The 18,062-nt window shown below is 38.0% G+C and overlaps 1 protein-coding gene across 4 annotated transcripts in view; it reads left to right on the top strand.

The window, feature by feature from the left end:
• The window catches only part of LOC132397135 (activating molecule in BECN1-regulated autophagy protein 1-like), a 412,487-nt gene that overhangs the window by 38,315 nt on the left and 356,110 nt on the right, over positions 1–18,062 (top strand). For 3 of the 4 annotated variants that reach the window (XM_059975484.1, XM_059975485.1, XM_059975486.1), the window contains 5 exons: positions 5,993–6,253; positions 7,308–7,366; positions 10,107–10,290; positions 10,807–10,979; positions 15,071–15,137. In XM_059975484.1, the coding sequence (XP_059831467.1) occupies positions 6,119–6,253; positions 7,308–7,366; positions 10,107–10,290; positions 10,807–10,979; positions 15,071–15,137 (618 nt within the window). In that variant the 5' untranslated portion in view covers positions 5,993–6,118. Of the gene's footprint in view, positions 1–5,992; positions 6,254–7,307; positions 7,367–8,340; positions 8,400–10,106; positions 10,291–10,806; positions 10,980–15,070; positions 15,138–18,062 lie in introns of those variants that run through there. The other variant, XM_059975487.1, reaches the window with a different exon arrangement.

Genomic DNA, 18,062 nt, shown 5'->3' with positions numbered 1-18,062 from the left:
CTTGCAGGTGGATTTTCTCAGTCTTCCTCTGATGTCCAGTGAGCTGAATGTTTCTGTTGACAATACATTGCACTTTGCCCCAGTGTCAAGCTTAAATGTCACATTCCTCTTGTTTATCATCAGATCTTGAGTCCAATCATCTTCATCCTCCATCTCTGCATTGTCTATATTCTTGATGCATACCTCCTGTTCCACTTCAACTGCGTCACTGTTGCCCTCGCTCTCTTCCACAGCATGCATTTTCCTTGCATGCTCCTGCGATTTGCACATCTTTGCAAAGTGATTTTTTTTCCCTGCATAATTTGTATGTCTTACCAAAGGCTGGGCATTCTCTGTGTCCATGCTTATAACCACAGCTGTTGCAGTTAACTTCCTTTTGATCATCCTGTGGAGCTGGCTTTGCCCTACTCCTATCAGTTTACACAGTTTTTATTTTATGCACTACAGTCTCTTCATTAAGCACTGTAACCTGACTTGACGTGATCTCGCTGGCACGACAAACATCAGTCGCCTTTTCTAATGTAAGCTCCGCCTCTCTCAATTGCCTGCCTCTCACGTGATCATTTCGTATGCCGCATACAGTCCTGTCGCGTATTAAAGAATCACGCAGTTGTCCAAACTCAGTTTTTTGCCTTGTTCTTCAAATCTGTTATGTAGGCGTCTGTGGTCTCTGTCAGTCCTTGACCCCTCATAAAAAATATGTTGGATGTACAGTAGGTTTTTTCTCAGTTCGCAGTAATCTTGAAACTTTTTCTTCAACGCTTCAATTTTATCTTGCTCATCATCTTGGAAGACAAACATGTTGCAAACCTTTATTGCCTCTGCCCCCGCCACATGCAGAAACGTAGCACATTGCGCTTTCTCCGTCTTTTCAGCTATGCTGTTAGCGGTGCAAAACAGCTCAATTTTTCTCGCAATTATTTCTGACACCATGTAGTATTGATGTGACTTGGATACCGCTGTAGATTGAACAACCACATTTATTCAACAACTTCCATTTTCTTAACCCCCGTTCTGACATCATAAGCACTCTGACCTACAAATACTCACACAGTACATTACATCCACAACAAATAATTCAAGGACCAGAGTTTAATGATGGAAGCTAACTTGAACTTAAATTTTTCCTATGTAATCTTTATTCATCCTAAATATTTAATAACCAGTAAGTTTTTAAATGCACTTTTGTAACATAAAGTAAAATCAAAGTTCAAAGCACTTTAAAGTAAATTTATTATCAAAGTACATACAATCCTGAGGGAATATAAAGCTGTTGACCTCTGATCCCCTGATGAGGACTGGCTCTTGGACTTCCAATTTCCTCCTCCTGGATTCAATAATCGGCTCCTTTGTCTCACTGACTTTGAGTGAGAGGTTGTTGTTGTGGCACCACTCAGACAGATTTTCAATCTTTCTCTTATGTGCTGACTCGTAACCATCTGTGTTTAGCCTTACAGTCATAAAGTATAAAGTGAGTAGAGCAGGGGGCTAAGCACACAGCCTTGTGGTGCACCTGTCCTGATGGAGGTTGCGGAGGAAATGTTGCCAATCCAACTTGACTAGGGTCTGCAAATGAGGAAATTGAGGATGCAGTTGCACAGGGAGCTATTAAAGCCAAGGTCTTGAAACTGGATTAATTTTGAGGGGGTGGCAGTGTTGAATATGGTGTGTAGTTTATGTAGAGCATCCTGATGAATTCATTGCCCAGATGTTCCAGGGTTGAGTGAAGAGCCAATGAACTGGCATCTGCTGTTGACCTTTTGCAATGGTAGGCAAATTGGAGAGAACCGAAGTCGCTTCTCAGACAGGAGTTGTTGTGTTTCATCACCGACCTCTCAAAACACTTTATCACAGTCGATGTAAGTGCTATTGGACAATAGTCATTGAGGCAGGTTACCACGTTCTTCTTGGGCACCAGAATAATTGAAGCCTGCTTGAAAGTAGGTAGGTACCTCAGGCTGCTAAAGTGAGAGATTAAAGAAACCAGTGAACACTTGGGCGATTTGATCAACACAGGTCTTTAATAATCAGCTAGGTACCCCATCTGGACAGGATCCAGTTGTAGAGGCCTATGTCTGTAGCTTTTTGATCAGGACTGTAGGAATGATGGTGTTAAATGTTGATCCATAGTCAATAAATAGCAACCTGACATAGGTATTTGCATTGTCCAGGTGATCCAAGGCTGCCTGGGGAGCCGTTTGCTGTAGGCCTATTGTGGCGATAGGAAATCTATAGTGTGTCCAGGTCCTTTCTGAGACAGGTGTTGATGCTAGCCATGACCAACCTCTCAAAGCATTTCATCACTAGATGTGAGCGTAACTGGTCGATAGTTGTTGAGATAGCTCACACTGCCCTTCTTGGGCACTGGTATAGTTGTTGCTCTTTTGAAGTAGGTGGGAACTTCTGACTGTAGCAGTGAGAGATTGAAAATGTCTTTGAATACTCTTGCCAGTTGGTTTGCACAGATTTTCAGAGCAGAGCCTTACCAGGTACTCTATCGAGCCCTGCTGCCTTGTGAGAATTCACCCTCTTGAAAGACAGACTGATGTTGGCCTCCGAGATAGAGATCACAGGGTCATCGTATGCTGCAGGTATCCTCGTGTCTGTAGTTTTATTCTCCCTTTCAAAACGAGCATTAAAGGTGTTGACCTCATCTGACAGTGAAGCACAGCTGCCATTCATGATGTTGGGTTTTACTTTGTAGGTAGTGATGGCCTGCCAATCCTGCCGGAGTTGATATGCATCCAATGTTGCCTCCAACCTCTCTCGGAATTGCATCTTGGCTCTTGAAATGGTCCTCCGCAATCATGCCCGGTTTTTCTTATACAGAGGATTTTTCAAACAAGCCTGCTTTATGTGTACAGTTCCATTGAATTGTCTGAACTGCTGAGTATTTGCAGCATTTTTTTCTTTCCATGTACATTTCTTAGTTTGTTTTAAATGTTGTCAATGCAAGTAGAATTATTCCCATTGACGTCAGGCATGTCTGCTAATCTCTGTGTAAAATAAAGTATCAAACCTATAAAGAAAATTCATGCTATATATACAACCTTGTGCTTTTGTCAAGTAACTAGATGATTCTGATCTTCTAAAACTAGTATTTTTTTTGGCAAATAACAGTAGATATTACTAAGGTCAACTGCAAGAGTCTTCATTGGAGCCCAAGTTTTTTTTTGTTCCAACCCCTCATGTACTGCATTTTGATGAGCTAGTGCCATCGGTGCTGGTTGCCTTCTAATAGCAACTCTTCACATTATCTTGCACAGTGTACAACCAGGTTATTTGGTCCTGAAGAAGATAGAACATAATCAAAGTCTCTATCTGTTTGAATGTGGTGAATATTTTAGTTATGTTAATAGTATAATGGTCATGATTGGAAATTTCCAATTTGTTTTGGTCACACAATTTAATAGGGTTGGAAAGAAGCTATCACATGTTTGCCTTTATAAGCCACATCTGCAATATTGCATTCAGTCCTGGTCACTTTGTTACAGCAAAAATTTGGAAAGGGTGGAGAGAAGATTTACCACATTGCTGCCCGGATTAGAAGGCACATTGTATAAGGAGATGTTGGACAAAAATGGGTTGTTTTCTGTGGAGCACTGGAGACTGAGCAGAGATTTGAAAGAATTTGTATGATGGTTAGAGGCAGAGATAGAATCGACAGCTGGTATTTTTTTCTCAGGGTTGAAATACGAGAGGGCATGTGTATTGATTAAGACTAGATGTTCAAAGGAAATGTATGGAGCAAGATTTTCTGCATGGAGAGTGTAGAGTGTCTAGGATGTACTGCCAAAGATGATGATGAAGGCAGATACAATAGAGGAGTTTAAGAGGCTCAGACAGACCGTGAATATGCCAACAATGGAGGGAGATGAGCCATCTATAGGCAGAAGGGATTAGTTTAATTCAGCATCATTAGCTTAAATAGTTTGGCACAATATTTTAGGTTGAAGAGCCTGTTTCTGTGGTGTACTGTTCTATATTCTATCTTTGACCTATGGAGGACAGATTTGCAAAGGTTAGACTACGTAAGCTGTTCTTCCAGTTGGGATTTAAACTGGTCAAAATGTTATTGCTGAACAGTGCAGTTCAGGAGCTGGCCTTTTGGCCTACCTTGGCTGCGTTGAGTATGATGCCAGATTAAACTATTCTTCTTGAATGCAGTCCATATCACTCTTTTCTTTGACTGTTTATATGTCTGCCTAAATGCTGCTGAAACATAGCTATTATATCTTCTTCTTCAACCATTTCGGGCAGCTTCCACTTTCATAAATATAAAATATTCCTTTGCAAATTTCTGTTTAAATTTTGTTTTAAAAGTTGCCTTAAAGTCTGCCCTTTAGTATTTAATATTTCCACTCTGGACAGAAGACTCTCAATCCTATCAGTGCTTCTCATAAACACAAGATTCAGCAGATGCTGGAAATCCAGAGCAACACACAGAAAATGCTGGAGGAACTCAGCAGATCAGGCAGCACCTATGGAAATGAATAAACAGTTGACTTTTTGGGCTGAGGCCATTCTTCAGGACTGGAAAGGAAGGAGGAAGACACCAGAATAAAAAAATGGGGGGAAGGGAAGTAGGGTGACCCAGAAAATGATAGGTGAAGTGCTTTTTTTGTACACTTCAATCAGCTTCTGCTCTAGAGAAATCAATCCATGTTTGTCCAACCTCTCCTCATAGCTAATACATTCCAATCCAGACGATGTCTGCACTCTTTTAACCACAGCTTTTTAGTAGTGTCAACCAGAGTTGCACAATTACTGTAAATGTGTTTTAACCATAATTTTTATACAGTTGCAGTATGACTTCCCAACATTTCTACTCAATGCTTCAACCAAAGAAGCACACTAAATTGCTGTTTCAAGCCTCAGGGCTCTCTTTAACTGTTAAACAAACTAAAATATTCTGGTGACTGAAATTAATTTGTAGTGCTAAAAAAGACTTCGAAACATGAGGTTTATTTCATGTTTTGTGAAAGAGCATATGTAATGCATTAACATTACTGTGTGTTCCATGGGATGCTTTTCAATAAAAAATTGTTTCCCTTGTCCAGAAAGGCTACTTAGAATTTTCCCTAAGGTTCTAATTTTTATTGTTGGCTCCTTTTCTAAAAATTGTTTAATTAATAAGAGCATTTACATTTAAGTACAAATATACAGGTCATAGTATTTGATTGTTGGTCCATTCAGTATAGATAAGTGATCCTTGAGGGGTATAGCAACTGACTGCTTTTTAAGGTGCTTGGTTAATGTTTCTCTGGGTATATACTGTATATTTGTTTTTATTACCCCAGCTGCCCTGTATGTCCAGTTTGGAGTTTGTGATCTGATTGATAGGTGTGTTTGGGTTCTATAAAAGCACACTTTGGCAAAGAGCATCTTTGATGGGTGGCTCTATGGACTTTAAACTATGGTCTTGAATGCTTGGTTTACATTTAACTTTGTTGGTCATTGAAAGAGGTTTGCAGCCTTTGTTCAGTGTTGCAAAAATTTTGTACCACTTCTCCAGAGATGAAACATAGACAAAATGCAGCAAGTTCAAAAGCAAAGCTGCAAAAGCTTTTATTTTCTGTATCCAAGGCGGAAAAATGTCAAGCTTTGTGTTGTTATTCATCTTGTTTTAATCAAATCATTTGTCACATCAGAGCCTGAGATGAGAAACTGCATGATTACTTAATTAGTCAGATTTTTTTTTTAAAAAAGAGGACAATTTGTCATTTTCTAGTACCAGTGCACAAGGAAAGGTTGTGTTTTGATTTCCTGGTTTGCCTGAGCCATTCTTTTAACTGTGTTACATCTTGTATCACTGAAACCATGCAAGCTAATAAGTGAATGATCAACAAAAGTGAAGGGACGAAGTTGTCAAACAGTGAGTTTTGACATTAAACATAAATACATTTTTTTAATCAGTGCAATGAATAAAGAAAAATGTGGTTTTCAAAATTTGCAGGTTAGGTGTGGTGTTAATTTTCTCTCTGTGTTTCAGTTTATAGTGATCATTTTCTGATTGATCTGGATGGGTTGTTATTACCGGTGACCTCTACCTGGTGTTGGTGATTTGAAATCCCTGGCCTCTGGAAGCTCTGAATCCATAGGACTGAGTTCTGTAGCAATGAAGAGCATTGATTCAAAGAATGCAATTCAAATCCTGACAAGCCGTGAGCGTGGCTTCCAGGAGCTGGGCTGCCAAAGTTGCCTAGAGGAGCTGGTAGAGGATAAGACACGATGGATGCAATGGGAAAGTCAGGTGAGCGAAATCACAGGTCTTCAATCTTAATTTTAAGTCAGGTTGTTCTGTTGTCTTGAAACGTTTCAAGTATACAAAACACGATTTAGTTTTACTTGGCCCTGTATCTTCAGATAATTTTCTTAACTTTATTTTAAGTAGAGAATGTTTGAGTGCACTCTGTGAAATGGTGATTGTCAGTGATTAGCGGTAATAATCCTAAATGCTTCACTTGGAAACTAAAGCATCATAGCAGCTGAATAAGATTGGTCATCTCATTTCTACAGAGTGCTGTCGTAGTTTTGAAGCTGGTATTTAGGTTGTAGCTGCAATTTGTTAAGGGAAGGAAGAGCAATGCACTGAAATCTCAAATTCTGTAAATGTTAAATCTAATCCTTGCCCCAGTTCCATAATAAAATTATGGTAATAAGCAATTTGCTTGAAACAGTAGACCATGGATCAGTACATTTGTTCTCAATCCATATTAATGACACAATTTTCAAAAGAGATTTTTTTCTCTATTGTGTAGATAGCACTCTTTATTCTATCTGCCAGCTTATGGAGTCTGGTTATGCTATATAAAAGAATAGTTCCCTTAGTCTTTCAAGTGCTGTTTTTGCATTTCAGGAGATATAATTTCTGTCATCATTGTTTTGTCTGCTTCCATCATCTTTTGAGTTTACCACAAATGGTAGATATGAAGTGACAATTGAGCTATGGTTTGTAATACGGCAGATTGGTCCAAGTCAATGTAAAGTTACACTGCTATATTGATATACTACAATGATACAATGTGTAACCATCCTCTTTCACAGTGCAATCCTTTTTTTCACTTTCTGCTGGTCCTGAGGTTTAAAAATTGTAGTTTGATTTCAGAAACTGACATTTTTTTTAGAATCTCGTTCATTTCACTATTTGGACAATTGGCTTTCTTTCCCATTTCCCATTTGAAGTAATTTAATTATGAAGGCAATGTAATATAATTATGAGGCCCAGAAAGTGTTTTGGGAACAAATTTGAGATTAATATTTTAGTGTGTGGAGCAGTTATAACTCATGATATTTTCCTCTTGCAGAAAGTCGAACTTCCAGACAGTCCCCGATCAACTTTCCTCCTGGCATTTAGCCCAGACAGGTCAGTGGCAGCATGATTAATCTCCTTTGGATGGCTTTAAGGGTTCCATGCTAATTTCTAAAACAGTTCCTTGCTGTTAAAAATAATTTTTAAAAATGGTTCTATTTTGTATATAGGGTTAATGATTACTTTACAGAATCTTAATTTTTCCTACGTCCTGTTAAAGTGGTACTCTGGAAAAAGTGAAAACTTCAAGTCCTATTTCAGGAAAAGAACATCTAATCTCACACTAGTAATTGTTTTTTAGAAAGACTCTTTCTAGGTGATGTGTTTTACTCTCAATTGATTAGTCAGCTGCTAAGGGTTCCACAGAGCAAGGAATTTTCTCTGATACAATTATGCCTATGGTTTTACTTCAAGGCCTCCAAAACAGATAGGATACCTAATTCTCTTATTGCTGTTAGTGAGAGCAAAGTGAATGCAAATAGAATAATTGCTTGCTTCGTAACTTCCACGATTGTAAAGTAACTTGTGGTGACTTGTAATTATCAGAAGTCTTGTGTACTTTTAGGTTCTTAAAAATAGCTTACTAGTAAGCTGTGAAGTATTGCGAGTATCCAGAACGTAGACCCCACTTCACCCGAAGACCATTCATTAATGTAATTGATAAATGTAGAAAAACAACCAAAGTTATCTTATTGAATTATTATTAAATAAAGTTAGTCCCTTGACCACATAATCTGTAATTAAAGAACTCTCACTGAAACCAGTTTTAAGGAATCCATTAAGGCGTTCGAAAAGTTAGAGAAGGTTAGTGATTCTGAACTTAAAATCCAAGTCACTGCGGGCAAGGCTGCTGCCATTTGGTGAATCAAATGAAATCTGTTTGTGCAGGAGTTCTGAATACACATTCAGTTACTTTTCTGTAAATAATGGGTGGGGAAAATGTGGGGCAGTTTGAAAGAAGACCTTCAAAGACAAAATCGATTCTTGATATAGATGTAAATATCACTTCCCTCTTTTGTTGGGTGCAGAGAATGCTAAGATACGTGTGAGGAAAAGCTGGCAGTTTCACAGAGAACTACTTACTGTGGTAAGCATAACCACATCAGGGACTGATTAGGGATAGTCAACATGGCTTTGTGCATGGTAGGTCATGTCTAACCAATCTTACTGAGTTTTTCAAGTAAATTATCAGGACAGTTGATGAAGGAAAGGTAGCGGATGTTGTTGACATGGACTTTAGCAAGGCCTTTGAGAAGTTCTTCATGGGAGAGCAGTCAAGATTAAGTTGCTTGACATTTAGCATGAGATAGTAAGTTGACTTTGCGGGAGATGCCAGAGTGTGGTTATAGATGGTTGCCTCTCTGACTGAAAGCCTGTGGCTAGTGGTGTGCCGCAGAGATCAGTGGTATGTTTTTTGTTTGTTTGTCATTTACATTTATGATCTTGATGATAATGAGGTAAACTGGATCAGCATATTTGTGGATAACACCAAGATTGGGTTCATGGTGACAACTGGAATTTAATGCATGTGAGGTGTTGTACTTTGGGAGGACCAACCAAGGTAGGACATGCATGGTAAGCGGTAGGATACTGAGGAATGCTGTAGAACAAGAGGCTCTGGGAATACAGATCCATAATTCCTTGAAAGTGGTATCACAGGTAAATAGAGGCATAAGTAGAGCTTTTGGCACATTGGCCTTCGTAGATCAAAGTCTTGAGTACAGGAAATAGGTTGTTATGTTGAAGATGTATAAAATGTTAGTAAGGCTTAATTTGGAATATTGTGTGCAGTTTTGGTCACCTACCAATATTAGTGAGATTGAAAGAGTGCAGAGGAAAGTTATAAGTATATTGCTGGGACTTGAGGTACTGAGTTATAGGGAAAGGTTGAAGAGTTAGACTTTTCCCTGGAACACAGGAGAATGAGTGGCAATTTGATAGAGGTATACAAAATTATGAAGGATGTAGACAGGGTAAATACAAGAAAGGAGATCGGATAGCCCTAGAACTAAAGGTCATGGGTTAGGGTAAAAGGTGAAATGTTTAAGAGGAACATGACAGGAAACTTCACTTAGAGGGTGGTGAGTGTATGGAGGGAGCTACTCTTGGAAGTGATGAATGTGCGCTTGATTTCAATGTTTAAAAGAAATTTGAATAGGTACATGGTTGGGAGGAGTATTGACGGTTATGGTCTGGGTAGAGGTTGATGTGAGTAGGCTGTGTAATAGTTTGGCATAGACTGGGTGGGCCAAATGGCCGGTTTCTGCCTGTAGTGTTCGTTGACACTATCCAGGATGGTCTGAAATGCCTGAAAATAAATTGTATTTGGCCAAGTAGCCAAAGTGTAGTTTTCTTGCCTTTTCTCTTCATCTACATTGTATTTGCATAGGTCACATTGGACCATTACTTTTCATATAGCCTCATTTCACCGAAATTTTTTCTATTCATAGCTGCAACTATCACTAAGACCTCTGCATGTTTTCTCTGCACCTACAAGCTTTCTTGTAATACAAATCAACTAATTTTACATAATTCACATATATTTTAATTTGGTTTTGATGTGCATTATGCTTGATCCTCTTTACTCGTTCCTCCAACCCGGTTAATAAACTCTGAAATGATAGCCTGCTATCCCACTTGTTAGCATATATATGTAAGTGCAACCTTCTGGACATTTTCAGTATCTAAGACCATGAATTGTGGATTATGAATCAAAAATCTATTCTTAATTATGGGTTTTTAGTTATTCTCAAATACTATTTAATGTTAACTACTTTTTTTTTGATACTTTAAGAACATTGATGGCCTCCACCCACGTAAATCACAATATTTACATCACTGAAGTTAAGTCTGGGAGATGTATTCATTCACTGGTGGGTCACAGAAGAACACCTTGGTGTGTAACTTTTCACCCCACCATCCAAGGGCTTGTGGCATCTGGATGTCTAGATGGAGAGGTTCGAATCTGGGATTTACACGTAAGTATAAGAAACCCTAGCCTGAATGTGAAGCAATTTGCAATTATGGGAAAAAAAGTAAAATTTGAAACTTATAGGTAACTCAATAGCACATAGAAATATTAATAACATGGGGTAGATATCTACAGAATTGGAATTCATTGATCTCTGGTGATAGAAGTGGAAGCCATTTACTATGGACTCCTAAATGAAGGAATGCTCTTTTTAACAAACAACTGTCAATGGGATATGAGTGATAAATATATTTAGTTGATAGTCACATGAATAGCATAACTTGCTATTCATGTGACTCTGTTACAAGTGACTACCTGTAATGTTTTGAATCTCTATCTAGATTACTGTGGATTAAGGAAAGAATTATTCCCTTGCATCTTCTCCTACAACTAATATCTCAAATTGAGCTTACTGTAAAATAGATCTTTGTTTATTTTACAGTCTTTTTAATACCATGTTTAGCAAGGGTTGACATTGTTACATTCAACATAACAAAATATTCTTCATTGTTCTATTTTACAGGGAGGCAGTGAAAGCTGGTTTACAGAGAACAATGTTGCCATAGCATCCTTAGCCTTCCATCCTATGGCACAACTCCTTTTGATAGCTACTGCAAATGAGATCCACTTCTGGGACTGGAGTCGGCGTGAACCATTTGCTGTGGTTAAAACTGCAAGTGAAATGGAGCGAGTCAGGTTTGTGTACATAGTTAATTGAGAGCTGCTGCCTGGAGCACATGCATAGTGTGTATGTTACTCCATCGAGGAATGAATCTCGATGGTCTTAATGAAAAATAAATGCTTTATCTTTGTAGTTAAGCTCCAAATCCGAGGTTTCTGTGTAAACAAGATTATTTTCCTGTTCATCTGCTGCTGGGAATTCAGTTCACCTATCAGTAAACTACAAATAATGGTGCATTAAATGTGGATTAATCCATTTGAAAAGAGCATCACAAAATTTAAAGACAGCCAGATTCTAGATTGGTCAGGGCATGATGTGATATGAGGAGAAGGCAGAAGATTGGGGCTGAGAGGAAAATTGGATCAGCCATGATGAAATGGCGGAGAAGACTTGATGAGCCAAAGGCCTAATTCTGCTCCTATATCTTATGGTCTTATTTGATTTTTCTAAATGACATCAATGGAAATTAGGATAGTAAATGATACCCATTAGCTTTAGTGTACATCCAATTTGTTTTCACAAGACAATTGTGGGTTTGGGAGTGCAGCCATGATGACTATGCTACATGCAATTAACATTGATATTGAAAGGGTTGGGTTTTGGGGGGGAAAAAAATTAAGCTGCTTACATAACAAGATAACTGTCATTACCAGTACAGTTCCAGGACCCCCCGCAGATACCAAGTTCTGCGGATGCTCCAGTCCTGTATATAAAATGGCGTAGTATTTGCATATAACCTACGCACATCCTCCTGTGTACTTTAAATCATCTCTAGGTTACTTATAATACCTAATACAATGTAAATGCTATTAACATCTTATTGTTTAGGGAATAATGACAAGAAAAAAAAAAGTCTGTACCTGTTCAGTACAGATGCAACCATTGTAGCTCTTCTGGGAATGCTGATGCTGCCTTGCTTTGACCACTTAATTGCTTTTTAGGAGCCATTTTTTCACAGAAACAAAGGGTGCACACAATACATGTAGCGACTGAACGATACGCGAGGCGAACAATGCTCAAGCAATGAATGCTGGAGAGAGAACTTCTGTTTTTTTAATCCCGATCTGTGGTTGGTTGAATCCGCGGATACAGAGAGCTGACTGTATAGGCCAGGCTCAAGGTTAGGCCATTTAGCATTGAAGTGAGGAGATGGTTGTTGACTTGGAGAGTGGTACAGTAAATTTTTAAAAAACTCTATGCTGGAGAGCTTTGAAAGCTTGTTTATTGATTCCATTTGGAATGGAGATCATGAGATTTCAGGTTATTGAAGTAATCAATTGTGATAATGCAGTAAAATCTCATAAAAACTGAAACATTAAACCATCATCTTTTTTGAATCTTAGAGCAAGCTCAAGGGTCTGCATACCATTTTCCTGCTTCTGTTTCTTATTTTTTGATGTACATTCTATTTAACATGTGGGTAACTGCTGTAGGTCCTGGGGAGTGCTGTAGAACAGAGGACCTCAGATACAAGGACATGGTCCCTCAAAGTGGTTTTATAGGTAGAAAGGGTAGTGAAGGGTCTTGCATTCTCACCTTTATTGTTCAGGGTATTGAGTATAGAAGTTTGTAGTTGTAAAAGATGTTGGTGAGGCCATGTTTGTAAAATTGTGTTGGGTTTGGTCTCCTTACTGTTGGAAAGCTGCTGTTAAGCTGGGACTCTGCTGTAAAGGGGATTTATGAAGATGTTACCGGGACCTGACTGTGTAATTGACAGGGATCGAGCAGGTTGGGACTTATCTCACTGGTGCATAGTGAATGAGATGTGTATAAAATCATGAGGGGTATAGATTGGATGAATGCGCATGGTTTTTTTTCCAGGGTTGGGAATCAAGAAAGGGCAGGCATTGTTTTAGGGTGAGAAGGGAGAGATTTAATAAAAACCTGAGGTCAACTTCATCCACCCAAAGAATGATGTGCACATGAAATGAAACGAGGCAGGTACATAAACAAAATATCAAAGATACTTGGACAGGTACATGAATGGGAGAATGTTAGAGGGATATGAGCCAAATGCAGGCAAATGGCACTGGCCTAGATGGGAATCTTGATTGGCATGGACCAATTAGGCAGAAGGACCTGTTTCCATGCTGTATGATTTTATGACTTCATAACTGTGAATGCATTTTCTTTCAAGTTTTGATCTTTATGCAGCTGACTTACATGCTACTTTGTATACGTTTACATTTTAGCAAGTATTTTATCATTCCTGGTCCACTTGAAAAATGTCACAGCTGCTGACCGTCACTTTGATAATAATGTAATATATTTTTGGAAGCTGTGTGACCTTGGCATGGTTATTCTCTCTCTCTCTCTCTCTCTAACCCCTTGGAAGATGGTTGGAAGAGACTTAGTTTTACTACAAAATAGTTGGACCAAAATAGTTTCTTACCATATTTGGCGAGGGTGAATTTTTTTGTTTCCAAAGGATATTAACAAATCATTTGGGCTGTTCTGATAGAGTGAAAATTTTACTTTTATCTTTTTGCTCTGCCAGCTACAAGTCAAAAAATATTGAATTTATTTTTCTATCTTGCTATGATGGGTTTTAAACTTTCAACTGCAGTAGTAGGTTGTTGATCTGATACAGTGCCATTATTGTATACCATGGTCTTTAATATGACATTCTTGTCGGCCTTGGACATAATGATCTATTTCAGTAAGCAATCACAGTGTAATTTGGTACGAAATTAATGTAAGCTTGCAACTCTTAACTAACAATGTGGTAATATAATGGAGTTGGATCTTTCTTTTTTAAAGCAATGAATGTCATGTGGTGAATGGTGCTGAGGGATTTCTCAATAAAATGTTAATTATTTATCATGCTTAAAATAAGTTCATAATTTGTAGTAATTATGAGAACTGCTCATCCATAGTCCCCTGATTTTGTTGTTGCCCAATATTTCATATTCCACTCTCCATATAAAGCACTTGTTGGCTGTATGGGACAGGAACCCAAATTATATTTTATTTCTGAAATGTGCTTTTGAGAGTGTACAAATGTTAGTACTTAGATTTTTATTTGAAAATTACTGTTTAATTCCAATGCAAACAAATTTCTTTCTGACTTGAATTTTTATTCTCACGCAGAGAATCAAGTAGAGACATTGGTGAAAGTATTAATATTTAATAGGCAAATGTGGATTACTGTTTTTTTTGTTATGGTGTCTAGTTTTGTGGTAGTGTGCATTCTTCACAAAATTAATATCTCAAAATGTGGAGATGAAAATTCAGGTATTGGCTGATCCTGGATGCTGATACATTATACCTTTACTCCTGTTCCATTTTGATGAATTAGAATGTCTTGGACAGAATTTGTACTTTTACTGCATGTTTTGTTATGATTTTATTTGCAGAGTAAATAAATAATGGCCATGATACTGTGCAACAGCTTAGAAAGAAGCTGATTGATTTGATAGAGACAAATTGATCATGACGATTTTTTGAAGAAGCACAATGAACCAGCTTTTATTTTGCCCTTGGGAAATATCAGTTAAATACTTCCTCTTTTTTCTTGCTATTTACTTACTTGAAATCTTCCCTGTTATACTTTCAAGCTACATGCCTATCAGTTCCTCCCAACACCAAAAGCTTTCTCTTTCTCTGTCCAGGGTTTTTAAAATTGGAAGAAAATAAAACAAGCATAAATAACTATAGTTAGTGGGAACTGTTTCTATTTTAAATCTGATTGGATTGACTGTACCTTCAACAAACATCTTTGTTCAAATGCTGTAAATCATTGTTGCTTGAGCATTGCATAAAATAGCTTTCATGCACTATTTGGAAGATGGACTATGTATGTATGCAAGCATGCTTGCAGGTGTCCCTTGTTGATCAATTGCATTTATTTTTGGGTGTGCAATTTGTTCCTTTTGAGTTTGAAGCTACAATGGTTTCGCGGTGTGTAGTACACAAAAAAAGCACGTCTCTTGTTCTAAAATTTCTTGAAATTTTAAGTATTTTTAATAATTTTGTAGGAGTCTTTTTTTTCTTTATGTTTATGAAGAACGCTTTTCAGAAAGTCTTTTCAAGTAGCATTCCTATGAGATTTCTCAAACTCTGCCTAACTAGAGCAAGTGGCTGATAATGTTGTTTTGTTTTGCAGACTGGTAAGATTTGATTCTTTGGGTCACAACCTCCTGACTGCAATTGTCAATCCTTCCAACCAGCAGGTAACTTACTGTCTCAAAGTTTTTTTTTCTGCTTTTGAGTTCTAATGGCAATGTTTTGACAAGTCATTTCCTTTTAAGTGAGAAAAGCAGCCAACATGACAGCTTAATATTAGCCAATTATTTCTATGTTCGGAGTAGCCCAGTGGTAGTGCAGCTATTTCGCAGGTATAGTAACCCAGGTTTTATTCTGAACTACAGCACCATCTGCGTGAAGTCTCACAGTCTGACTGAGACCGCATGTGTTTCCTCTTAATGTTTCAGTTTCTTTTCACTTCACAAAGATCTCTGGCTGTAGCTTAATTGGTATTCTAAATTATCACTTATACGTAAAGGTGCAGCAGAATTTTGCAAATGTTGGGCATTGAGGGAGAATCATTTACAAGAAAGTAAATGGGTAAGGGGATGAATGAGGTGACTCAGAGCTGGCACAGGTGACAGTACAGTCCAGTAATCTATATTGAAAGGAAACTGAGAAATAATGCACGACTGGCTGTACTTCAAGCTGACTGACCTCAGCCAAGGTGATGAAGACGGTTAAAATTAGCATTAATATCACAATCAACCATGGTTTCTGGGTTGACTTCTCTCTATTAGTCCGACTGGGGATGTATTTAAAGTGGAAGAACTAAACACAGCTGTCAAGCTGCAGCCTAAGATATTGGTAATGCTAGAATTTCTGTTAATATTCCAGGATCTATTTTAACCGTGGTGCCAATCTAAACTATCACCAATTGCCTTTACAAGGTTTATTTCCCTATATTCCCTGCCTGTTCATGTGTCGGTCTAAGTGCTGTTTAAACATTGCTATCATATCTGCTTCTACCACTTCTACTGGCATCATGTTCCAGGCACCCACCACCTGCAGTGTGGAGGAGAGGGAAACTGTATGCCTTGTAACTTTCAATTTTCTCTTCACCTTAAACCTGAACCCTTTCATATTTGATATTTTCATCAATGTGTTTAGTCACATCCTTAAAAAGTTCAGTCATGCTCTTAAGGCATGACCTGCCTTTGACAAAGCCATGCTGACTATTCTTAATCATATTATGCCTCTCCAAATGTTCATAAATCCTGCCTCTCAGAATCTTTTCCATCAACTTACCAATTGCTAAAGAAAGACTCACTGGTCTATCATTTTCTGGGCTATCTCTACTCTCAACATCTGCAACCCTCCAATCCTCCAGAACCTCTCCCATCCCTGTTGATAATGCAGAGATCATTGCCAGAGGTTCAACAGTTTCCTCCCTCAGTAGCCTGGGGTATATCTCATCCGGTCCTGGAGACTTATCCAACTTGCTGCCTTCTGAAAGCTCTAGCACATCCTCTTTCTTAATGTCTATATGCTCGAGCTTTTCAATCCACTGTAAGTCATCCCTGCAATCGCCAAGATCCTTTCCCATAGTAAATACTGAAGCCAAGTATTCATTAAGAATCTCTGCTATCTCCTCTGGTTCCATACACACTTTTCCCACTGTCACATTTGATTGGTCCTGTTCTCTCACGTCTTATGCTCTGCATTGGGCAGAGTGAACGTGAGAGAACCTAGAACAGGAAGTTTCCGTTCAATATGTTGCCCCTTTGAAAGAGGAGGCATTTTTTGTTTGAGTGTGCAAGGTCTTTGGATCTCTCTCCCACAACGGGGATGGAAGTTGTGTTTTTGAATGTTTTTAATGACAGGGCTAGGGAGCATGGAAGTGAAAAGTTACTGTGGAAGATGAATAGATGGGAATATAGTTAAAATTATAATTGGATTGGCTGTGAGAGTGGTGAATCTCTAGAATTCTCTCTATAACAGTTGAGCAAAAATCAGTGGAGGTATTTAAAAAGGAAGCAGGTAAATATCTGAAAGATTGGGGAATTGAGGACAATGAGGAGTAAAAGCGGTTCAACTAGCAGAGATGCTGCCTTGCAACTCCATTAAGTTGGATTTGATCCAAATCTCAAGCAATGTGTGGAGATTGTATGTTCTCCTTGTGACTTGTGGGCTTCCTCATATTCCAAGTATGTACTGTATGGGCCAGTTTAAATTACTGTAAATTGACATTGTGATGAAGGCGAGTGGCAAAATCTAGAGGGAGTTGATGGAAATGTGGGGGGATTAAAAATGGAATTGATGTAAATGGGTGTTAAATGATTGGGATACTCTTGATGGGTTTAGGGGTCTGTTTTTATAACTAAGACTTTATGGGGTGAGGCCTGGAGAAGAGCAGCCATTGGGGGGGGGGTCCAGACTTGAGGGGCTAAGTTGTCTGCTCTTCATTACCTGTCTGTTTGTATGTGAATATTGCATTATGTTTTGACAACTTTATATGACTAAATGTCTTCAAAAATATTTGAATGCAAATTTATTTTATTATGTTGCCAAGGTTATCAGTGCTTTTCTATTGTTTTGTCATGCAATGCAGACTTGAAATGAATTTCTGTAAAATTAAATTTTCCCAACAGTAGCTTGTTATATTTCATTACTGTTTTATGGATTCTTGTTCATGCTGGTGGTGATGCTCAAGAAGGATGATTGCTTAAGCATAGTTGATTTTTCACTTGGTTTCTTGTGAGATTTCCAAATGAAATGCAATAGGTTCACTGTGTTTGACAGTTATTGAATCACGTTTGCTGAATAACTCCTGTGCAAATTTCTATTTAATGCTTTATATTCAATTTTAAAACTTTTAAAGTAAAAATGATTTGGGTCATACAATGCAAAAACAAAATTATTTTCCTTTAAAATGATAATCTAGTGACATTTCTTTTTGTAATAGCCTTTTTGCTAATCAATAAATCATATAGGGCAGTGAACTGGAATATTGGGCTGGATCATTCATTTATTTTTACTTCAATTACTTTTTCTCCGAATTCAATTTGTTTTGATAATATTTCATGTATTTTTAGTGTCTGATTGTAGGCACAGAGGTGGTTGTAAAGGCA

Source organism: Hypanus sabinus, chromosome 7 (assembly GCF_030144855.1).
Source record: "Hypanus sabinus isolate sHypSab1 chromosome 7, sHypSab1.hap1, whole genome shotgun sequence".
Taxonomy (NCBI): domain Eukaryota; kingdom Metazoa; phylum Chordata; class Chondrichthyes; order Myliobatiformes; family Dasyatidae; genus Hypanus; species Hypanus sabinus.
Note: the sequence above shows the minus strand (reverse complement) of the source record. Positions and strands in the feature narration are given on the sequence as shown.